We start from the raw sequence: 25560 nt of genomic DNA, 5'->3' as shown, positions 1-25560 counted from the left end.
AGAATTTCTAGGCGCAGCCAGGGCGTTGAGGGGGTCCGGTTTGGTGGACTCAGGACTGGGTCACTGCTTTTTGCAGATTATGTTGTCCTGTTTGCTTCATCAGGCCGTGAACTTCAGCTCTCTCTGGATCGGTTTGCAGCTGAATGTGAAGCGGCTGAGATGGGAATCAGCACCTCCAAATCTGAGACCATAGTCCTCAGCCGGAAAAGGGTGGAGTGCCCTCTCAGGGTTGGGAGCGAGATCCTGCCTCAGGTGGAGGAGTTCAAGTATCTCGGGGTCTTGTTCACAAGTGAGGGAAGAATGGAGCGTGAGATCGACAGGCGGATTGGTGTGGCGTCCGCAGTGACGCGGGCTCTGCATCGGTCTGTCGTGGTGAAAAAGGAGCTGATCCGTAAGGCAAATCACATTGAGCATATCATGGAATATTGAAAAAATATTATAAGAACTAGGACGAGTTTACTGTAAACACTTTTAACAATTATGTTGCTTTCAGCAATCTTGAGAATGAGCAAAGCTTGGATTGACTCACACAGCTGGGGAGACTCAATGAAGATGGTGCTGCCCCTGACTTAAAGTGAGGAGTGTCACATGGAACCAGCAGCATGAATGTGCATGGGGGGATGTGGCAGACGAAAGATCACCGGAGCCATTGAAGATCAGAATGGTGGCAACAATACTGGAGGACAACCAAGGAAGGAGATGACTACAAATACCTGGAACAGTTTTTGAGGGAATTTACTACTCACTTCATTTTTGCACCACAGCACCATCTGTAGGGAGATGGGGAAAGTGCCCCACTTGCCCTTACTGCAGGACACCACTGCTGAGAACATACAATTCTGAACGATTTGGGGGATGATTAATTTTGTAGGCAGTGTAGTTTCTCCATCTTCTGAATTAGACAAGGGGACATGTGTGCTGTGGCCAGGGGCGGAGCTACCATCAGGGAATTCTGGGTGCCCACCTAGGAGCACATGACAGCAAGGGGCCTTTTCAACAAATCCCCCAAGTTCAACAAAATGAGTGATTGCCCATATGCTAAAATGACCTGGTGGGGGCTTTCGATGAAACTATTGAGTCTCCATGCGCTGAAAATTACCGTGGGAAATACCGCACTGCATTAGATGTCCAGGTGTCGTATTATTGGTGTCTTGCATTACTAAAACAATGATCAGCGCTCGGTTAAGGAGCTAAGTCACCCAGACCCAGGAGACTGTGGGGGTCTTAATCCGGGCATGGCTGATGCTAATAAAAAGGCACTTTACATTAAGAAAGAAAAAGAAACACACATTTACGTTTACCAATGTCGAATTATTTTAAAAAAATAGTCACTGCTGGATATTTACTGTGCCATCCTTTAACCAGGTCTGGAAGTTGTCCTTCCCGGGTTGTGGACGTTCCACATTCCCTCCACACTGTGTGATGATCCAGTCCACCAGCCTGCTTTCGAGCTCGGCGTCGTATTTCTGTAGGAGTTTCTCTTGCACCTCTTTGCTCAAGCCATAAGCTGGTCCTCGGTTGGCCATATCTGTAATAAAAAAGACATTCAAATTATAACTCCTAAAAAAAGAAAGTCAAAAACATTTAAAATGTTTTAGTTTTGGCTTTCCTAATAAAAAGCATATCATTCTGTTTTATTTTTTTGTTTGTTTACATTCTATGATAAATAAATGACATTACTTCAAAGTTTAAATAAAGTTCTGTCTATCTATTGTAAGAGATGGCTGGCAGCTCAACCCGGCCGGGACGCCCCCTGAGATGGAAGGACTGGGGAAGGCAGCTTTTGTAGGACAGTTTTTATATTTTTCTATCTCTCTCAATTGGAAAAAAATCTCTAAGTTAGAGAAATGTTATATTGTTTTGATTTGTTTATGTTAATCAAGCAGAGGGCGCTTTATGATGTCATTTCTTGACTCTGTAATGAGCCCCCCCGCTGCTGGCCTGCTGTTGATATTGTAGTCTTGGAGGGCATCGAGTCGTGGCTTGAACTTTATATTGACCTTCACTTTTTCTTTTGTCACTATGTTTTATGTTGTTGTAACTTGTGAAGTTTGCTTTGTGGTCAAAGCGGCTTTCTGACTTTCTAACTACTGTATAAGCTTTGAAGAATTACAGTAAGCAGATTCAAAAAACTCCATAGATGAATGGTGAATGGGGACTACTGCAGTGTAGCCCACCTTCTGCTCAATGTTGCTCTGACTCTTGTGACTGTGCATTGGAATAAATATGTGAAATACAGTAAGTGCCTCAGAAAATGGATGGGAGAGTAGGCCCCCTGATAACAATATATCTCCTGCGCTGCATGTGGCCGTGGAACTGGAGTGCTGAACTACAGTGAATGTAAGTAAGGCTTATTAAAATGTTAAACTTCCTCTCAAGCTCCTTTAATTAGTAAAGTGGGGCCCACTTATAAAGTGCATTTTCTCACTGGTAAAATGTCTACAGTTGAAGTCTCCTGCTATGCAATAGTCTTATTGCCTCATAGCTTCATGACCTTGGATTTGAATCCTGGACTGACTGCTGGCCATGGGGAGTTTGCATGATCCTCATCCCGAGAACACGTTAGCAACAAGTTAACAAATCTGCTGTGGCTGCACTTCTGTGTGTGTGTATGTGTGTGTGTGAGTTCCGGTGTAGAACAGCATCCCACATAGGGTAGGTAGCCTACTGCCTTGTGGCAGATGCTTTCAAGATGGACAAAGGCTGTCTGTGAACTTCAATAAGCAGATCACAAAATGGCCAGCTCTATCATTATTGGATGTCTCATTAGATTAAACAAAATGCTGATCATTAAATTAGTAGTCACTAGTGGCCTGTTGCAAAATCCTGTCGTATCTTCCTTCTTAACGTAACACACAATGATTTAGCCATCTTCCCTTTTTTTTACTTCTACAAGATAAATGATATAAAGCCAGACATCAAATTCTCTCCATCATGTTCATTAAGACATGAATATTTAATTTCTATACTATAGGAGGGTAAATCAAAAAGTAAAGGCAATTAGAAAATTTAATGGCAACCGCAATGGATAGAAGCTGACGCATTACAAAAAGTTTGTGATGGATTATGGGTAGTTCAAACACATACAGCGAAGCACTAAACTGTTAGTCCATTTGAAGCCAAAGTCAAATGAATGTGGACACTCTGCTGAGGGACTGCACCATTGTTGAACAACGTGCCATACTGAGATTTCTTTGTGCAGAGGGAGTCAAACCTGCTGAAATTCACCAAAGGATGTTGGCTCGTGCAGATCAGTAAGCTGTTTGGGTACCCAGCTTGTGCAAAGTTTACGGTACCCCAAGTTATCATTCACTATGGCATCTGCCGATCAATAGCTGATATATAATTGTGCAGCAACAGCAGACAACGTCATCTGTTTGTCTTCTCTGATGATGGCACTCGTCACGTTGATGTGGTCTTGTGTGCACAATGTTGATGACAGACCAGATCAAACTTCATCAGTTGTACTTGTTCTTCCTGTTTTAACTCTTTCTGGGCGAAAGTTGACTTTTTGTCAAAGGAGGGGTTGACGATGGTAATCCATTGTAAACATTGACAAAACCCACTGTGATGTTTTAGTTGGGACTCTCTTTGCTAAAAGGAAAGTTGGTTTGACCGTGAGTAGCAACAAGCCAACAATGGCAAAAACGGCATCGACATCTGGCGAGAGATCGAAGCGAATGTGTAAAGCGAAATACTCCGTGGACGATGTTTTGCATACTATCGTTAAATTGGACTCTGACTTGTCAGGACTTGATAGAAGTGATCGAAAATTAATGTGAGGTACCAGCATCAGCTGATCGTGGTGCTGAATAGGTTCATTGAGCTGATGCGCCTACAGCAACGGTTGCCTGTGAGAACCACCACCTACAATGACAAGGGGTACAAACGTGACTTAGATGCACTGCAATGGTGACTGCCACTGTCGACCCCACCATGCGAAGACAGCTTGCCATGCATTCCTGGCAACTGGCGACCACAGCATGCAGCAACAGACGTTTCATGTTGATTTCTGTGTGAAACCATTGCTTTGTGTGCTTTTCAGAAACTGTGTCATTGAGTTGTGCTGTTTTAATTTCCATACTTTGCAAAAAACCTTCACTGAACTTCAGTAGGTTTCACTCCCTCTGCCCAAAGAAATCTCACTATGACACACTGTTCAGGGCTGGTGCAATCCCATAGTAAGGCGTCCATGTTCATTTGACCTTGACTTCAACTAGACTAACGGCAGAGTACTGCTCTGTGAGTGTCTGAACTACCCATAAGCCACTGAGAATGTAGTACATCGGCTTCTTTCCATTGCGGTTACCACATAAATTTTAAATTGCATTTCCTTTTGTTATTTACCCTTGCAATAATTTCAGAATGATTCCATTTTTATTAGCTGTTATAATTTAGTTTTAACATCCTTTGATTTTAAAAGCAGAACATTTTAACAGTGGATTTTACATGTTTTTTTATATCAAATTACCATTTTACTGGATTTTTCATTTTCTTCGCCCATCCATTTTCCAAGCCTGCTTGTTATAATGCTGGGATGCAGGAAAATTAAGTCTGGGATGGGACACAAGTCAACAGCAGGGCACACCCAAACACAGCCATACCCACACCCCTCAGAAAGGCCTGATTTAGTCAGCCAAACATGCCCACCTTTGCAAAGTGGGAGGAAGCAGCGCATATCAGGGAAATGCATGTGGACACAGAGAATGGAGTCACGGTTAGTGGCTAGCAGGGATACAGCCGGGAATCAATTTTATGGAGGTAAATAAAGTACGTGAATCATAATTAGAGTGAATAGTGAATTGTCATAAAGTACAGCATATCTCAGAGGTTCAAACCCGAATCCAGTCTCCCAAGGGGCTACGCCTATGACAGGTAATGAATGTTTCTGTAAGCATTAAACACTAGAAACCCTCATACAGACTTGTTCAAATGTTTGATCACGTCTCTAAATATCTCCATCCAATAGAAAATGGATGGGCAGATGACCCCATGATAACAATATGTCCTTCACTGCATGTAGGTCTTAGCCCCAAGTGACCATGAGCAATACAGTGAATGTAAGGTTTAGCAAAAAGTTAAACTATACACAAAAAAGAGGCCGTGCAGCCCACCTAAGCTCTTCTAATTAGCACAATAGCTGAGGTTCATTTAGTAAATTGAATTTTCTCACTGGGAAGATCTGGAAAGTTGAAATCATCAGTGATCGAGTGGCTAGTCTTGTTACCTCATAGCTTCATGGCCCTGGGTTTGAATCCTGAACAGGCTTCTTAAAGAGAAAAAGATGACGGGTGTTTTTAACCTAAAAGGTGGGATTCCCAATGTGAGCGTATTCACTTTTACTTGGCTTACAATGAGCTAAATGGTTGCTGTATCACTTAAACAGTACGTAACACTACAACAGAATGATTTTGAACGCAACCTCGGGCAGTCCATCACTGCATTGGACAACTTAACTAAATAAAGATTTAAATTATAAAGTTGGCCTGGTTCAATAAAGTTTTCAGTAAACACTCAGTTATTAATTTCCAAATTCTTATAAAATGAGACCAGATCTTAAGCAATCAACTCCAGGTCATGACAGACTGAGTGCTAAGGGGTCACATTCTGACCTAGAACTGTGGGCTTTTGCTCAATGATGTCTGTCCTCCTTAAACCCATCCACCCACCTCCATGGCTCCTTTACAAATCCCCTCTTGCTTCTCTGTTTTCTCTGCAAGGTGTTCTGTTCACTTCTTTAAAGTCTAAAATCTAAAGGCTCTTCCTGTGACCTATGTTGTAGCATGCCATCAGTCGCTGTCATTGTGTGGAAATGAAAACCTCCAATTACCTGTTGGAAGATGGTGCGGACACACCACCATGTTCTAAACAGTGAATGTTATATCCAAGCTGGGTCACGGACATGCTTGTGATGAGACGCCACATTATTGTGTAGTAAAATTAGCCGAGTTCATTAAAAACATGAATTCTGGCTTGAGCTGGGTTGGGTCCTTAAATTTATAGCCCAAAGACAGCTTAAAAATAGCATAGGTGCCCAATACCTGACCTAGACAAAGTGGCACACCGGAAAGCTCGGTGGCGGTGTTGAGAGCAAAGGATTTGGTACATACCATCAAAGACTTTTCTTCCCCTTTGGAGATATTGAAGAGTGATAGACTGGGTACATACGAACAGATCCCAGAAAGAAGCACACAGGAAATATCCGCATAGAAAAAAGTACACAGTCATATAAGCGCATGGGAAATAACCGCACATCGTAAATTGTGTGCACGGAAAAAAATGCACATGGAAGAATATGCATACGGTAAAGTGCACATGTGGAAAAAAGCACACGGCGGCGACATAACTATTACAAATATATAATATACACCACCTATACTGCTAGACATTTTTTATTATAATAAAATATAAAAGATTAACACACCCTAATTAACAGTATTATTGTAAATTAGCTATTCATGACTGGTTGGCTCTTGTACAATGTCTCCGTTCTTCGTTTTCATTAAGGAATGGCACTTTGTTGATCGATTCTCACGGCACCTCCAAGTATCTATTCCATTTGTTGTGCAAAAACGCAGATATTCATATTCATTGTAACTGAGAATTTGCGTGCCTTTCTGATTGGTCGAAAACTCCATCTCGCTCATTCAACTTTTTTTTTTTTTTCTTCTTTGCATATACGCCTTTGCCGTATGCGCATTTTTGCATTTGCGCATTTACCCACGTGCACTTTTTCCCGTGTGTGGTTATTTCCCGTACACTTATATGACTGTGTGCTTTTTTCTATGCGGATATTTCCTGTGCTTTTTTTTCCTTTTCGCTTCTTTGCGGTCATGCATACGAACGTACAACTTCCCCCTCGTAGATTTTACAGTGATGAAGTACGCAGTCAACTGGGAAAACCAAGGGAAGGAGTGGCAGGTGGATGAAAAACATGGTAATAATGCAGTTGAAGGGAGTTTAAAAATAGCCCAAAATACAGCATTGTTTTTAAAAATGTAGCCCAAAATAACCAAAATCCCATTCTTTCCCCGCGGATAAAAATCAGAAATGGGCCAATTGAGTGGGTGTTGACTGAAATGCCACCTGTTATTTATCGTGCTATTAACCGCAGCAGTGAAACGGCAGCCGTTGACGCACCACAGAGCACTTTTCATTTTTATAGTACAAAATGGTAATAAGCAACCCCTACCTCCCATCTCACAACCTATTAAACAATCAAACTGAGGAGAATGACAGGAAAGACTTGCGCAAGAAAGAAAGACGAGAGGGGATGAAATGGAAGATGAGGTGAACAGATGGTGGTGCTAATTTCAAATGTGGACACCAAAATTAATGGGCACGGAATGAGAATGTGATGATTTTCAGAGAGTTATGAGGGGTCTGTGAATTGGTTGGCCGTATATATACATAAACAGTGCCATGTTGTAAACTAAATGCAGTTTTAGTGGCCGTGAACAGCTTGTTGGTATCATTCGTGCGTTCACCTTTATGGCATGCACTACATCTAATTCTGTACCTGAGGTGCAAAGAAGATGTTGCATTAAGTTTCAGAAAGAATTTCTTCTCGTAATAACTTCTTAACAGTGGGTCGGTAATTTTGAGTTCACTGGCAGTGTTTCTTAGACCACTGAGAACTGAAGGAACACCAGAGGACGTCAAAATGGTGAGATAAGTAGGAGGCATTTAGTGCAATGTTCATGGGTTGAGCTGAACATTTCAAACTGGACTGTTCCATGAATCTGATTACCAATAGAAAAGAGAAACAGTGCATACATGTATGACTTTTTTTTTTTAACTTGGTTAATACAACTGTTAAATGAAAACCAGTATGTCAAACTATTTGCAAATTCATTTAGTAAATGGTAGAGCTGTTTTGAAAAAAATGTAAAAAAAAAAAAAAATCCAAAAAACTTATCTATTATATAAAAAAATCTTGGGACAAGACAAGACTTTTTCAGAGAGATAATTTCATGTCCCGCGAGATGAGACTTTGTGGCAGGAGATGAATTGAAAACCAAACAGATCCAAGAGAGGATGGAAATAAAAGACAAACAGTAGAAGAAGAAAAGACAAAGAGAAGAAGACAAAGTAGAACGTTGTAAAGGAGTTCAAACACATTGGCGCGATACACATGTAGGTTAGAGATTAGGAAAGTACTAAAATTTGAAAGTCTCAAAAAACTGATAGTAAAGATCTCTTTAGCACTAACAAATGGAAATTATTACTCGGTGAAATAACAGAACAGCAAAAAGAGCATTGAATATATGGATATACAGTAGGCGATATTACAGAAGTATGTAGTTATTGTTCGGCTTGAAACTTTAAGTCGGAGACTTGTAGATCATCTAATTCGTGTTGCCATCAAGGAAAAGTAGTGTTTCTTCCCATTCAAGTGGCCGATCCGTGAGAATTAAAAGATTTGTTATTTGGTGAAAGTGAAATCCACATACGCGAGCGGCAGAGAAGTGAAGTGGCTGGTGCGTAGCGCAGGCAGGGGGGTTGGTGAGCAAAGCAAGCAGGGTGCGATGCCCCCTAGTTAGACAAAGTAAAAAGCTGTATTACTTAATTAATTCTTGAATTATTTAATTCCTTAACTGTGCCACAAGTCAAGTGACCGTTCATGCTGTCCTTTCACAATGATCCCATCCTTTCTTTCTCTCGACTTTGCTAAGGCTTCCACTCCACACTTCCACTGGTGGTCATACACCTCGGGAGTCTATCTCAGATTTGAATGACAACAGTAGCAGACCTCCATTTTTTGGCTCCCTGAAGCTTGAACTGTTATGGGGGCCCCTTTGCAACCAGCAAAGAGGTTTGGGTGACCACTGGTATCTTCTGTAATGGGGCTGGTTCCATGACAGATCACCATAATTTTTTTTTAACCACTATACCTCAAATATTGATTAAAATTGCTGTACTGGATTCTTTCACACATCAACATCACTGGTGTGAATAAAACAATCCTAAACATTACAGTTTCTGAGTTATGGGGGATGAAAATTAAAGTTGCTTCTTGGACCCCTGAAGCTTAAGCCGTATTAGTTTCATAGTAGATCGAGCCTCGAATGATAATAACTGTTCACATCCCAGGGTGCTCCCTGCATGGAGTTTGCATGTTCTGCCCGTGTCTGGCTGGGTTTCCTCCCACAGTCCATAAACACAAAGTTTCATTGTCCCTCGTGTGTGTGCGTGTGTGTGTGCGTGTGTGTCTGTGTATTCACCCTGTGTTGGTCCTGTCTTGCTATGAAGGGCTCACAACATGGAGAAGCAGGATTGGAGAATGGATGATGGAGTATTGTTCAAACAACGCAAGTGTCTCCCACCTTCTCTTTTAGTAAAATTCATGTGAGACATTCACTTGAAAAGAAACAAAGCCATTTACTTTTTTATTATATGGCTGCACTGTTATTTGTGTCTTTATGAGTCTGCTGTCATTATGATGACAATCCTCTTTTTGGGTCTCAGTGTCGCACTGATTCTCCTGCTCTTTCTATAGGTGGCTGGCCTTGACTACTTGGTGATCTGTTTGACGGCTTGTTTTAAATTTTCCTCCTCTTACCTACAGCTCTGATGGATGCTCAGGGCGAGGGTCTTCCTCACCGACTCTCTTTTCCATGTTTTTGTTCTTTTTCACCCAAGAAATGACCTGCCTTCATCCTCTACTCACTCATCACTTTGTAAATCATCTTACAAACCTCTCCCCTTCATTTCACTTTGGTCCAGTGAGCATCCACTCTCTCCTGGGATTTTCCTTCATTGCACTCCAAACATTATAAGCCTTCATTGCATTTGCCTTCTTTCTTTAATGCCAACCATTGGGCTTCACTACTGACTCCCGCTCTGCCATGTGTGTGCCTTTGCTATACCTGGCACTTTCTCCACATGTCCTGCCCTCCTGGCCCTCAAGATCCTCTTCTCTTTCTTGAAACGTCCCTCTTGTTACTTCAGACCTTATCTATGCTGCCTCTTAACCCTCACCAACACAAATTACTGACTTGGCAACCGCCAGCCAAGCTGCTTCTTGATACCTGATGGAAGCCCCTCAAGCATGTTATTATGGACATCACGATCTCGTGCTCCTATAATTAAATTGTCTGCATCACCGATTAGCAGAACATCCGGCAGATCCCCTGAAAACCGGGCCTTCTTCTGCAGGCTCAGATGTGGGCTTGCTGCCGCCCCATGAAGCACTTTTGAATCCTTGTGGTGTGCTCTGTCTGGAACTCCTCTTCCCTTCCTTTCTCCTGAGGACTGTGGCTCAGGCTGGGAGGGGATGACGTGGGGTTTGCTTTACCTTTACGGCTCTCCCCCTTCCACTGTTTCCTGCTGTTAGTTGGTTGAATTAAGACTGATCACCAAAAAATAAAAAAAAAACAGCTTCCTGGTTCTTGTCATTTGGTTCCATTTTCCACAGTCATTCCCTCCTTGTAGAACAAACTATCCAGTTGTTCCTGAAACAATCTTTTTGTTCCTTTTATGAAAAGACTACAAGACTTACAATGTTCCCATTTCATCACATTCATTCAAGCCCTGTTATTAACTATTCAATGACAATGACATCTTTCTTTATTATCTAAAAAGACTGCAGATGGCGGCAGTAACCGGAAAGAGTGGTGATAAAAATAAAGCCTGAACAGTAAAGAGCGTTAACATCTCAAACAGGAACACAAAAATTAACCTTAATATTAAAGGGTGACGGCCATACGCATTTGATAACACGACAGCTGGAAGAACGAAGTCATCGCCACCCCAGGAGACTTTTACTGAAAGGAAAGGCAATCAATTCTTGGGTGTGTTTCATCGCCCCTCATTAATAATTAAAAGAAATCAATGTCACAACTCACTTAAATCGCTGACAGCATTACAAAAGAATCAGACAGAGGCGAGTAATTCTTACTTTTCACTGAAAGGTGTAATGACAACAAATTGAACTGAAGTGCTGAGACGCTCTTTACAGAATGCAATCACTAGCTGTTTAGGCTAAAGGGGACGAAACTTGAGGACAGGAAAATAAAACGTAGGCAGCAAGTTCTGCGAGGGGAGCTTGTTATGCTCATTATTCTGTGAAATCAACACTTTCTGTATGATAGTTAGATAGATATGAACAATGCAGATTAATACTGTATTTTCCTATATATCATTAATCCACTTTATCAAAAATACTGTACCCTTCCTATCTATCTATCTTCAATCCACTTTATCAAAAATACTGTACCCTTCCTATCTATCTATCTTCACACTTTATCAAAAATACTGTACCTTTCCTATCTATCAGACAAACAGCAGCACCTACCTTAAGATATATACAGTTTTTCTGTTTAAAACACTAATTTATGATTTAATGCCCCAATAACCAGTACACTTTTGATTGCTTACTAAACCCTGATGGCTGAGTCCACCTAATATTTATATGCTCTAACTTGTACTCTCCATTTTTCAACATTGCTCACATTTTTTTTCCATTATTAAACAGACTTCCACTATGATAGCGAAATTTTTACCTTTATGTTTAATGCTTTATATTTAACCTTTTTGTCCCCCCATTTCCTAAATTCTAGATTACATTCCAGTTTGATGAGAACTATTTTTTAAATTTCGTGAAGAGAGTTAGACAATGTAATTATGCGGAGAAAGCTGATAACTGTCTCCAGTTGCCAACGCCCTAAACCAGTCCATTCATCGATGAGTTTTTAAAACAAACATTTGCCCTGTTTAGGATATCTAAAAGTTAAAGGAAAAAACAAACATAAATGTATATTGTATTGTTTAACTTAATACGTGTGTAATGTCAGATGCGGCGGAGCTCTTCACTTCAAGCCGCTTCGCTCCGGTAATTGCTGCTAACTTCATTATGCCGTTACACGCGGCGCAGTCGGACATTTCAGACTCTTATTATGAAACGTCCACATTTTACCCCTCGTATTTGATTATTCCGTAGTTTGTTGAAATAAATGCGTTCGTAAAAATCGAGCAAACTCTAAAAGACAACCGGACTTACCGTGCGGCGGTGACGGGATGCTGTCCTGCGTTGCTCGGTCGTACTGAGATGCTCTCGTGCTCGCGCTGCCTGCCTGCTTGCTCGACGACTGACCCTTTCTGACGCTCGACTGCTGGACAGCAGCTACTTAAAATCCACCTTTCGGGTGGGTGTGGCGGACCAGTGATCTATCGTGTGACTGCACATGCAGGGGGATCTCAGAGTGCTGGATGTTCAGCCCAGGCGGAGCGCTCCTGCCTTCGGTTACATGGCCTTTAACAGCCGCTGTACACTACTTTGGGTACACTAATGGATGCGTTCGTAAGGTGCAAGCGAAGTGGCAGTGTGTACATAGCCAGACCAGTGTACATTATAATGGGACTGAACCAAGAAGGTGGGGATATGGCACAGGCCCAGGCCCTTCATGATGCAGCAATTCGTGCCTTAATATACCGCATTTATTTCTGGAGTATATGCCGATTCTGTAAACCGCACGTTCAACGCTGAGAAGGACGACCCTGTATTAAACGATCAGGAAATGGATGGACGAATAGATGTGAAAAAACTAACATTAATATTTAAAAAAAAAAGTTTATTTAAAACGTATTCATTTGATAAAAATAAACTATTAAGACAATTACCCTGCAGTGGATTGGCACCCTGCCCAGGATTGTTTCCTGCCTTGTGCCCTGTATTGGCTGGGATTGGCTCCAGCAGAACCCCGTGACCCTGTGTTCGGATTCAGCGGGTTAGAAAATGGATGGATGGATGGACTATTACCTATTCTAACATTTGACTTTTCTTTACTTTAATCTTAGTGCTATTTTATAATAGTTGGGTAAGTTTTCTTTTCTGATAATATAACACATTTGTGCATTGAGATCATTTTGATGAAAAAATATTTACATTGTCCCCTCCTTTAACCGCCACCTTATCATGGTGGAGGGGTTTGCGTGTCCCAATGATCCTAGGAGCTCTGTTGTCCAGGCTTTATGCCCCTGGTAGGGCCACCCAAGGCAAACTGGTCCTAGGTGAGGGATGAGACAAAGAGTGGTTAAACAAACCTTCTATGATGAATGAAAACTTTGGATGGCGTTTTCCCTTGCCCGGATGCGGGTCACCTCTGGAGCCAGGCCTGGAGGTGGGGCTCGATGGGGAGCGCCTGGTGGCTGGGCTTGCACCCATGGGGCTCAGCCTGGGCACAGCCCAAAGAGGCAACGTGGGTCCCCCTTCCCATGAGCTCACCACCTATGGGAGGGGCCAAGGAGGTCGGGTGCAGTGTAAGTTGGGTGGTGGCCGAAGGCGGGGACCTTGGCGGTCCGATCCTCGGCTACAGAAGCTGGCTCTTGGGACGTGGAATGTCACCTCTCTGAAGGGGAAGGAGCCTGAGCTAGTGCGCGAGGTCGAGAGGTTCCGGCTAGATATAGTCGGACTCACCTTGACGCACAGCTTGGACTCTGGAACCAATCTCCTTGAGAGGGGCTGGACTCTCTACCACTCTGGAGTTGCCCCCGGTGAGAGGCACAGAGCGGGTGTGGGCATACTTATTGCCCCCCGACTTGGAGCCTGTACATTGGGGTTTACCCCGGTGGACGAGAGGGTAGCCTCCCTCCGCCTTCGGGTGGGGGGACGGGTCCTAACTGTTGTTTGCGCTTATGCGCCGAACAGCAGTTTGGAGTACCCACCATTTTTGGAGTCACCGGAGGGGGTGCTAGAGGGTATACCTTCTAGGGACTCCCTCGTACTGCTGGGAGACTTCAATGCTCATGTGGGCAATGACAGTGAGACCTGGAAGGGCGTGATTGGGAGGTATTGCCCCCCCCCCGATCTAAACCCGAGTGGTGTTTTGTTATTGGACTTCTGTGCTCGTCACGGATTGTCCATAACGAACACCATGTTCAAGCATAGGGGTGTTCATATGTGCACTTGGCACCAGGACACCCTAGGCCTCAGTTCGATGATCGACTTTGTGGTCGTGTCGTCGGACTTGCGGCCACATGTCTTGGACACTCGGGTGAAGAGAGGAGCGGAGCTGTCAACTGATCACCACCTGGTGGTGAGTTGGCTTCGATGGTGGGGGAGGATGCCGGTCAGGCCTGGTAGGCCCAAACGTGTTGTGAGGGTCTGCTGGGAATGTCTGGCAGAGCCCCCTGTCAGAAGTATCTTCAACTCCCACCTCCGGCAGAACTTCGACCACATTCTAAGGGAGGTGGGGGACATTGAGTCCGAATGGGTCATGTTCCGTGCCTCTATTGTTGAGGTGACTGACCGGAGCTGTGGCCGTAAGGTGGTCGGTGCCTGTCGTGGCGGCAATCCCCGAACCCGTTGGTGGACACCGGCGGTGAGGGATGCCGTCAAGCTGAAGAAGGTGTCCTACAGGACCCTTTTGTCCTGTGGGACTCTGGAGGCACCTGATAGGTACCGGCAGGCCAAGCGGAATGCGGCTTTGGTTGTTGCTGAGGCAAAAACTCGGGCATGGGAGGAGTTTGGGGAGGCCATGGAGAACGACTTTGGACGGCTTCGAGGAGATTCTGGTCCACCGTCCGGCGTCTCAGGAGGGGGAAGCAGTGCAGTGTCAACACCGTATATGGTGGGGATGGTGCACTGCTGACCTCGACTCGGGACGTTGTGGGTCGGTGGGGGGAGTACTTCGAAGACCTCCTCAATCCCACTAACATGCCTTCCAATGAGGAAGCAGAGCCTGGGGACTCGGAGGTGGGCTCCCCCATCTCTGGGACTGAGGTCACTGAGGTGGTCAAAAAACTCCTTGGTGGCAGGGCCCCGGGGGTGGATGAGATACGCCCGGAGTTCCTCAAGGCTCTGGATGTTGTAGGGACACGTCTCTGCAACATCGCATGGACATCAGGGACAGTGCCTCTGGATTGGCAGACTGGGGTGGTGGTCCCCCTCTTTAAGAAAGGGGGCCGGAGGATGTGTTCCAACTACAGAGGGATCACACTCCTCAGCCTCCCTGGAAAAGTCTATTTGGGGGTTCTGGAGAGGAAGGTCCGTCGGATAGTCGAGCCTCGGATTCAGGAGGAACAGTGTGATTTTCCTCCTGGTCGTGGAACAGTGGACCAGCTCTACACCCTTAGCAGGGTCCTGGAGGGTGCATGGGAGTTCACCCAACCAGTCTACATGTGTTTTGTGGACTTGGAAAAGGCATTCGACCGTGTTCCTCGGGGAATCCTGTGAGGGGTACTCCGAGAGTATGGGGTACCGAACCCCCTGATAAGGGCTGTTCGGCCCCTGTACAATCGGTGCCAGAGCTTGGTCCGCATTGCCGGCAGTAAGTCGAACCCATTTCCAGTGAGAGTTGGACTCCGCCAGGGCTGTCCTTTGTCACCAATTCTGTTCTTAACTTTTATGGATAGAATTTCTAGGCGCAGCCAGGGCATTGAGGGGGTCCGGTTTGGTGGACTCAGGATTGGGTCACTGCTTTTTGCAGATGATGTTGTCCTGTTTGCTTCCTCAGGCCGTGATCTTCAGCTCTCTCTGGATCGGTTCGCAGCTGAGTGTGAAGCGGCTGGGATGGGAATCAGCACCTCCAAATCCGAGACCAAGGTCCTCAGCCGGAAAAGGGTGGAGTGCCCTCTCAGGGTTGGTAGCAAGATCCTGCCCAAGTGGAGGAGTTCAAGTATATCGGGATCTTGTTCACGAGTGAGGGAAGAATGGAGCGTGAGATCGACAGGCGGATCGGTGTGGCATCTGCAGTGATGCGGGCTCTGCATCGGTCTGTCATGGTGAAAAAGGAGCTGAGCCGCAAGGCGAAGCGCTCAATTTACCAGTCGATCTATGTTCCTACCCTCACCTATGGTCATGAGCTATGGGTAGTGACTGAAAGAACGAGATCGCGAATACAAGCGGCTGAAATGAGTTTCCTCCGTAGGGTGTCTGGGCTCTCCCTTAAAGATAGGGTGAGAAGCTCAGTCATCCGGGAGGGGCTCAGAGTAGAGCCGCTGCTCCTCCGCATCGAGAGGAGTCAGATGAGGTGGCTCGAGCATCTGATCAGGATGCCTCCTGGACGCCTCCCTGGTGAGGTGTTTCGGGAACGTCTAACCAGGAGGAGGCTGAAGCTGCTCATTTGTATGATGGAGTGCCAGCTCCTTCTGTTAGTGACACATCCCCAAGGTTACTTGTCAACATTGTGATAACGCCCCACCTACCTGGAAAGGGGTCTCTCTCTGAACTGCCTTTCCCAAGGTTTCTTCCATTTTTTCCCCTACAAGGTTTTTTTTTTTTTTGGGAGTTTTTCCTTGTCTTCTTAGAGAGTCAAGGCTGGGGGGCTGTCAAGAGGCAGGGTCTTGTGTGATTTTGGGCTATACTAAAATAAATTGTACTAGCCAACCCGTGACGTAGCATACACTGCATAATTATGTATTGATGGGTGAACACTTCCAGAAAGACACAGTTGTCTAAATGGGGTGGGTTTGAGGATACGACTGAAAGTGAATGCAAAGATGGAACTCTGGAGAGAGGGCGGGGAAGCGGGCCCAAAAGGTTTCGGGTCCTAACCGTCCAACGATGGGTTGGCACAACCGGTAACGATCCTTCCGCAGGTTCACCTACGGAACCCGTGTTAGGACATTTACATCCTCTAGATAGGCAAGTTCGATCGTCTGACACCCATTCCGCCCCCACCATTCTAGTCTGCCAATTTCTTAAGTCATCTCTTAGTCATCGTTCAGTACGCATGGCCTGCTCATGTGTCCGCCCCCAACTCCTCACCTGAATTGCTTTCGTCTGTGTACAGTCCACATGCACTTGTGAGTCACGTTGACTGTTCATTTTCCACACACTGCCTCAGTCGCATGCACCTGTGAGCCACGTTCGGGCCTGGTGAGGTTTCCCGTGTTGAGTCAAATTAAGCCACAGGCTCCACACCTGGTGGTGCCCTTCCGTCAATTCCTTTAAGTTTCAGCTTTGCATCCATACTCCCCCTGGAACCCAAAGACTTTGGTTACCCGGTTGGCTGCCCGGCGGGTCATGGGAATAACGCCGCCGAATCGCCAGTCGGTATCGTGTGTGGTCAGAACTACGACGGTATGTGATCTTCTTCGAACCTCCGACTTTCGTTCTTGATTAATGAACACATTCTTGGCAAATGCTTTCGTTCTCGCGTCATGGTCGGCTGTTTAGTGAATTGTTGGTGGGCGGGGCTTTGTGAGTTGGTGGGCGGGGCTGTCTTGCATGCGTCTTGCTTGCCATGGACTTAGTGAATGATATATATAGATTGTATTGTATTGTATAATGGCCCAGAGGTTGGGGATATGTGAAAAATGGAGGGATGGATTTAACACTCAGACAGCACTGGTGGTAGGTGGTCTTTAAAAAGGACTGTTGGTTCTTCTGAGGCCAAAACTGCTGACGTCTTTTCCAGGTCATGGCTGCAGGCCCGTTCTTTATGGACTCCTTCCCTGCATTCCCAGCTACTTCAGGACCTGCCATTACTTCATGCTGCTGACTGATGTGGGGTCAGAGACAACACCATCTGCCACACTTTCCCTAACTCTGTGAGCCAATGAAATGCAGCCACACCCTTTAGCAGAGAAGATGAGCCTCCAAAGCGTTTGTAGATAAGTGCTGTCCATCTTTCCACACTCTGTTAATGGCTGGCTTCTCAAGGCGGCTCCGTCCCTTCTGATAGTCTGGAGATGTCTGAACAACGTGTATCTCTTTCATGCAAACTGCAGACTTTATATAGTGTTTCACCGCAAAAACAGAGAATCATTTTTATGTTCATTAACTTTCTGGTCAGTGTTTTTTTTGATTGTCAGTATTCTTTAGGAAATTCATTTGGACTTTTGATATTGCTGATGGGATTTTGCTATTTTGTTTTGCTTTGATGCATTGCCATTTTTGCTGTTGCATTTCCTTCTATTTGGTGCTTTGTTTTGGCATTGTCAGCCATTTTGTGTTATCAAACTGAGAGAGAGGGGGGCGTTGGGAGCGTTGTGCTGATTACTGCGCATTGCCTCTCCCACCACATGACTGGGGGACGCGAATGCAGCGGGTGACACCTTAGCCCCAGACTGTAGCAGTGTCAAGTTTTTTATGGTGGCTGGAGTGCCAATCCTGCCACCAAATCCGAGTTTTTTGTTCAAGATGGAGGACCTGCAAGACTGGATGCAGGTTAACGTCATACCCAGGATGGAGCGATTGCAGGTTAAGGGGTTTGCTCAAAGGCCCAATGTAGAAGAGTCACTTCTGGCATTTACGGGATTCGAACTGTCAACCTACCGATTCCCGGTGCAGATCCCCAGTCTTAGAGCCACCACTATGCCCTCATCATAGTGGCAAAACAAACAAAAAGATATAAAGCAAAATGACATCTGAAAGCCAACATGAGAGGCAATGAACACGGTCAAGAGATCAAGAGGGTCAAAACCAAAAGTACACGCGAGAAAAGAGCACAATGATAAACTTTGAATACTTCAGAGATCTGATGTCTGCAGATCGGAGGAGGATTTGAAGTCATAGCCGTCCTTTTATCCCATCATGTCGATGACACATGACTACTGACCTCAGAGGCCATGCCCCTAGCAACGCTGGAAGCGGACCTAACAACGGAAATAAACAATGGTGGTATTTGAGGTTCCAAAAACACGAACAACATCCTCCACTGCAATCACTTGACACCAAAAGCTGCACATCATGAGATCATCAGCTGGGAGATATCTAAGGTGACAGTCCTGTCCTCCCTCCCGGTGTCCCAAGATTGTGGATTTCCAAACAACAAACAAATGTTCTAGGTTTTAAGACTTAGTGTTTCAAAAATATATTCAAAGCAGACACTTTCTTTAAGACTTGGGGTTTGGTCGCTTTGGTTTATATTTTCATCATCGCTGCACTTACTTGACCACAATTATGGCTTCTCCACCTCCTTCTCCAATTTTGTCTGCTTGTACCTTTGCCAGAACACAGAGGCAAGGTGGGTACCAACCCAGGACAATGCACACTCACACCACCTTAATAAAACGATGAGCGTCTGTGTGTCTGTCTGCGTGTCCCTTTGGTTGCTTATCTCTGACAGTCCAATAAATGGCACATCACAAACAGTGAGTGCTGTAATAAAATGCATTGCGTTTGTCATTTCAATAGATGGCAGATCACAAACGTTAACACTGCTTTTGCGAATCCCATACCAAATGGCATATATTAGTGACTAGCAAAATACCCACGCTTCTAGTTGCATTACAAAATACATTCCAACAGATGGTGCACAGCAAACATTAACACCGAGATCTTTGCTGATTCTTTAGATTTCAGCCCATCTCATAGGCTAGCACAGCTAGTTTATAATTCATTGTAAAATGTATTATTAGTCAGTGAGACGTCTCAACTCTTTGAGACCCTCCCTAATGGGACGACACGCAGAAACGCGACTACCCCATCTGTTGAGGGTTGCATGTCTTGTCACTGATGCAACCTGCAGATTCACAGCCACACAGAAACAACTACAAGCTGACCGCTGCCACGCACCAAGTGCTGGTTGCCCGATGGGTGATGAAGGGAACATTGTAACTTGGCCACTGAGCTGGCCCGGACCCTGCCTGCCTGCTGTGTCTGTGTATTGGAGAGTGGTAGCTCCTGCTACAATAAATAACTGTGCTGTTCCTGTTTCAAGCTGAATAAAACTAAAGTACTGAGACTCAGCCTTGTGTTTTGGGGTGCAAGACAGGGACTCACACGTCACAAATCTAAAAGACAAATACCCAAAGAATTAAATAATTTCACAGATGGCCGGGGTCCTTGTCTGGCCAGGACTCCTGTTCACTGAGGGGACTGGGGGAGCAAGCATGGACAAAACAGTACCTCCCCGGGACGCTAGATGGCAGACCCATGGGTGGCAGTGGTGCCTCGGATTCCCGCAGGGCTCCATGGGAGATGGAGTTCTCTACAACCCTGTTGGAATCCGGGGGTGCCGCCAGGGGGTGCTACAGTTGTTCCTGAACTCATATGTGGGGCTCTTCAGAAGTGCAACTGGAAATAGGTCATCAAACACCTGGATCACTTCCGGGTGGGCTATAAAAGAAGCCAGCAACCACCATTCTGGGAGCCGGAGTCGGGTGGTAGTGGATGATGCTTGCCGGAGTGGAATGGTGAAGAAGAAAGTATTGTGCTTTGGCCTGGGTGTTGTGGACTTGGAAAGGGGAAGACGTTCTCATGAGTGAAGAAAAATAGAAGCACTTTCTGTCTGTGTCGGGTTGAGCGTTGGTATAGCGCCATCTATAGTCACAATGATTAAAGAACACGCACACGAGACGAGCACATAAACATCTGGCAGCAGGTGCCACGTCGTGGATTGTAATGCAGGCCACTGCATTCGGGGCAGTGAATCGCCAACCACTGTGTCACCTTCTCGATTTTGCTGATACCTTAAAGATGTCAGTTTATGAATTACATTTACTTTTTGTGCAGTCATCTTTTCCTTTCTGATAAAACTTCCTGAATCTATTTGTGGACTAAACTGACGTCATACATTTGGCATTTACACAACGCTTTTCAAAACAGCAATTTATGGTTTCCCCATCCGCTTTCAATGCGGCGCTGCTGCTGAATGAAGTCAGAGAGGCCTTCACTGGTAATTATGGTTGCTCATCGTCCTCCTCTATCCTAGATAGGTAGGAGTGGACATCTTAAAAGTCCTTATTGCCAGATATACTGTACATTACATGATAATCCAGTTGTGTGGTTTGCTTGACCACCATGGATTCTCAGCTAGTGGAATGGCTTTAAGGTGCGTGCTGACGATTCAGTAGGCTTGCCCACTTTAACGTTTTTATCACCGTTGCTGAAAATGTTATTGTCTTTTACAACTAAAGTGTTCTTCTCATTCTGCTCTTCATCTTTTAACACCGCCATTTCAGCGCAAAAACTGGTAGGCAGTTCTCTTATTTAGTTACCTTACAAATCGGCCATCGAGTTCATTTAAAAATGTTGAAAGGGTCGGTGGCTCTTGGAGAGGAGAAAGAGTAAGAGTGTGCGAGAAAGAAGGACACCCCCCTCTCACAAGCCATAGTCAGGGGGCTCCAACTGACTTCAGAGCACCTACTCCACAGGCATCAAGTTTCTTTGACACCTGAATTACTAAACATTTCAATTGCTTAACAGTATGGCATTTGATAGTGCAAATGTCTTCATTGATTACACTGGATAATTGTGACTGGCTTCAATCCGGGTGGTGTCGTGTGGTAGGGGTGGCAACACGCTGTAATCAGCACATGCTCCCAACCTCCTCCTCCTCATTCCAATAGCAAGGCAGCACCTAAGGGGCAAGAATGAGAAATCCCAAGAGTTACCATGGGCACGTTTGACCAGGAGATGACTAACAAAGGCAAAGCACACGGCCTGACAAAGAGCAGTCAGAGGAGTGCGGACATCTGACCCGGAAGGAGCAACAATACCAGAATGTCCGGTGAGGACCGCGACCAACAAAAGTCGTAAGTTGAGGGCAAAAGAACGTTCAGATCCGAGATGAAACCTGATGTTAGGCTCTTAGATATTTTTTTGAAATGCTGCCGCTAGAATTCTTTGATAGATTTCTATCCACCAAGGGATACAAAACCTGCTGATCACCGCCAAATTTACACTGGAAAGTGTGATGACGTCACTGACTGTGACAATTGTGATGACATGTCAGCTATCCGGAATAACAAGAGGTATTCAAACTAACAGCCCTCAAAATGGTGTGAAAATAACATTAAACACATTACAATCAATCAGAAAATACAAAAATAAAAGTAAAGCCGAAACCAAAGCCCTAGGAGAATTGATAAAAGCCAATAAAATTAATTTAATGTAACTAAGAAAAGATGCAGAATCAGCAGTTCTCAAATACTGAAGGAAGGAAGGAGTGCAACGAAATAACAAGACACACATTTATGAACACACCTCGAGGAAGGGGTGGTCTACTGTGATCCCAGTGGTGCCCCCCTACAAGTTGTTCATCTTTCAAATGTTTGTCCAGTGCTGCTCGCTCCATGATCCTTTGAGGGAGCATACAGCTTTGCAACTGGGCAATAAAAGCCTTTTTGTTAAATCTGTAGCCCTCATGTCCGCATGCCTGCTCATCAGTTTATGTTAGGGCTGTAATTCTATAATGTAACCAAACATTTGTGAAAAGATGTTCAGGGAAAGAAGTCATGTTTTTTGCATGGAGGTAGTAAAGAAGCTAAAAATTACTGGCCGAATAAGAAAGATCTCCATTACGAAGCTGTGGAGTGTGACGACTTGTAACATCATGTTTCAATTAATGTGCTCATCCAAAGATTTAATTTATTTATTTTATATATATATATATATATATATATATATATATATATATATAGGGCCTATATATATATATATATATATATATATATGGAAGAGAAGGTCTGTGATACGGTTTGCATATTTGCAGCTGGAGATCCACAAAGGCAGAAGATGAATCACGTATCATAAAGTAGTTTTTATTCCTGAGCTTTCAGCCCCTACCAGGGGTCTTCATCAGAGAATAATGATTAGACTTACAATACCCCCCCCCCCCCCCTTGCCGCTCCCCACTTCCCTACGCCCCCCCCCCCCCCCCAACCCCCCCCCCCCAACTATGTAATTTTTGCTATATATTGCCTTTGATTATTGTAAGTCTAAGCATTATCCTCTGATGACAGCTCCTGGTAGGGGCTGAAAGCTCAGGAATAAAAACTACTTTATGATACGTGATAGATAGATAGATAGATAGATAGATAGATAGATAGATAGATAGATAGATAGATAGATAGATAGATAGATAGATAGATAGATAGATAGATAGTGCTGTGCTGGACCGTTTCCTGGCCGGGACATTGTAATGGAATGACAGTATGGAAGGAGGCATGACGTCTCGGCTGGGATGGAACTGAAGCAACATCCCATACAAAGGGATAACTTAATGGATAATGTGGGAGTTTGAGTGCACCCAAGGTCAGCTCCTGCCCCTGCATAATAGATGGCAGTGCTCAGCCGGCGTGGACCCAGTAGGGACGCCCACAGGGTTGTAGTCCTGAGGGACAATCCCATTAGGGTCCTTGGGTGCCACCAAGAGGTGCTGCAGGGAGAGAGAGTTAAGGCCTTCCAATGGGCTGTGCCCCGGTACCAGAAGTACTGCCAGGTGTGACGGAGACTGAGCTGTCCAGCCTCCTCCGGCGAGTAAGAGTCGGGAGGCAGAAGGAAAAGCTCTCCTGGAGGAGGAAAAGAGGGGCAGTTTACTGAAAGGCTGTGGTTTGACTTGTATTTAAGGTATTTTGTATGATAAAAACCTTTATTTTGTACCTGGGACTGTTTAGGGTGGTATGTCTGGGATTTTGGGGCTTAGTGGCGCCCCCTGTCTTTTATAAAATATATACACATGTGTGGGCAAAATTAGGTTTACAGATGTGAATATGCAAAACACAGAGTTTATTCTTTTATTACTATTTATTTATTCATTATTGTATTATTTATTTTTACTATTTGTCGTCTTCTTCTTCTTATTATTATTATTATTAAGGTGTGCTTGAGTAGCAATCATAACCAGCACGTCTTTTTCTATACAAACAACTGTAAACCTACTTTTGCCAAACCCTGTATATATATATATATTTATTCTCATTTATATTTATACATTTATTTATTTATAAATTTAAAGTACTGAAATGAACAATAAGGGTGTGACTCTATTCTGTACATTCTGTATATACAAACACAAATCAGTATGTAGTTGTTCATTTAAAAACATTCAATTTATATATAAACTATAATCCCCCATGGCTCTGCCCATGTAGTAGTGAAACAGGACAAACTTTTAAAGATCAATAAAAAAAAAATTAGTAATGAGAAGCATTTATATTGATCCGAGGGCCTCTTGATATACGATATTTTTGGTTTTGTTATCAAGGGTGAGGACATAGAGGTTTCTTGGGGAATCAACCTGGGAGAAAGTGACATAAAGCTGACCATGTGAGAAGCCTGGCGAGCTAAGATCAATCCCTGCCAACTTGAGTGTCTGTCCCTGGGCCTTGTTAATTGACATGGCAAAGCAAAGCTTCACCGGCAATTGTAATCTCTTGAATTGAAAGGGCATGTCTGTCACGATTAAAGGAATGCGAAAACCCTCTCGCCAATGCCACATCAGACCGACTCGAACGGAGGCAGCACAAGCCCACTGCTTGTTTCTCAGATTTGTGTAAATAAATCGCTCCTGCAAGTGAACTATGATACTTATCACGACAAGAGCAGTCGCAAAACCAACCAGAATGTTCAAGCAAATTATAGAAAAAAATCCGATCTAAATCCGTTAAATAGTTCTCTTGTGAAAAGTGGGAAGACAGACAGACAGACAGACATTGGATTTTATATTTGCAGACAATTATTATTAAGAGAGAAGAAAAAGCAGGAACAGCACTTGAATTGTGGGGGAATAAAAAGGAAAGGAGCTGAAGTAGTTGCAATGTAATGTAGTAGCAAAGTAGACACGCTTTACTACTGTACTTGTTTCAGAAATATTTCTACTTGAGTATAAAAATGACTGTCTACACCCACTTTTACTGCACTACATTTCCAAACCAAATGGCTACTCTTGTTGTGATATGTTTTGCTAGACACATTCATTGCTATAATATTAAATCTGAAAACCAATACATAGAATGCTCTGCTCTAAAATTATCTAAAACACAGGCTTCCCATGCTTCAGGAACAACTGGTTTACAAAAAATTGCGTATATATGAAGAATTCAAATGTGCGCCGCTGTGCTAATGCGTGTTTTTCTCGTCATTCCCACCTCGCTGCAGCCTGCACATTGGGGCGGAGCTGGATGTTTGACATTGGAGCTGGATGTTTGTGTTTCCACAGCTGTCACTGCTGAGTTGAGACTCGGTCCTCACAACGACCTGCCCAACTAGACAGGGAGGGTCCGTATTCTGCCGCGAGGTATTCTTGTGCATCGATGTGCTGTGGTTCACTCATCTTGTCACTTGTATTCCTCACATGTCTCTTCACATTATCCTGGGCATCGCAGGTTTAAACAGATTGAGAAAGAACTGGAAAAGCCCAAGTAAAACTGAAGGGCCATTAGACTTTAACTAGAAGTGATCAAGTCTAGACAAACAGCTTTGTTTAACATTACTTAATGAAGGGCATTCCTGTTTAGCGTTTGTTTTGATGACAAATGTTATTGTTAAACTAATTCTGTCAGTTTTCATGTAGCTTAATGTTATTTGAAAAAATGCAGCCCATTTCTGAGGACAGGAAACACTTAAAATGGTTTCCATTTAAGTTAATTGTAATTAGGTTATAAAAACTCAGTTTATGAAGGGGTTTTCAGGAGTGGATTGGCTTCTTCTTAAAGCAGGGGATGTCTGTGCACATTCTCTCTCAGCAGCCTGCCCAGTAAATTAGCATGCAGTCATGAAGGTGTCCAGCTCACACAACAATGGCCCAGTAAGGCTGTCTAAATTATCTGAGGTTTGTAAGAACTTGTTTAGGGTGGCACGCAATGTTCCCTCTAAGGAGTAGCATATAGTGAGCAAAAAACATTGTTGATGAGCGACATTTTGTTTAAGCCAAAAATTTATGAGTGCCA

At 44.2% G+C, this 25560-nt stretch overlaps 1 protein-coding gene across 1 annotated transcript in view; it reads right to left on the bottom strand.

Annotated features, from left to right (window-relative positions):
- The window catches only part of LOC114651325 (transgelin-3-like), a 43332-nt gene extending 31089 nt beyond the window's left edge, over positions 1-12243 (bottom strand). Inside the window, exons 1-2 of the mRNA XM_028801253.2 lie at positions 12002-12243; positions 1347-1528 (exon numbers count right to left, since the gene is read on the bottom strand). Of these exons, the coding sequence (XP_028657086.1) occupies positions 1347-1526 (180 nt within the window). The 5' untranslated portion in view covers positions 1527-1528; positions 12002-12243. The remainder of the gene's footprint in view (positions 1-1346; positions 1529-12001) is intronic.
- Positions 12244-25560: the final 13317 nt, after the last annotated feature.

Source organism: Erpetoichthys calabaricus, chromosome 4 (genome assembly GCF_900747795.2).
Source record: "Erpetoichthys calabaricus chromosome 4, fErpCal1.3, whole genome shotgun sequence".
NCBI classification, from domain to species: Eukaryota; Metazoa; Chordata; class Cladistia; order Polypteriformes; family Polypteridae; genus Erpetoichthys; species Erpetoichthys calabaricus.
This window is presented reverse-complemented; position numbering and strand designations above follow the sequence as displayed.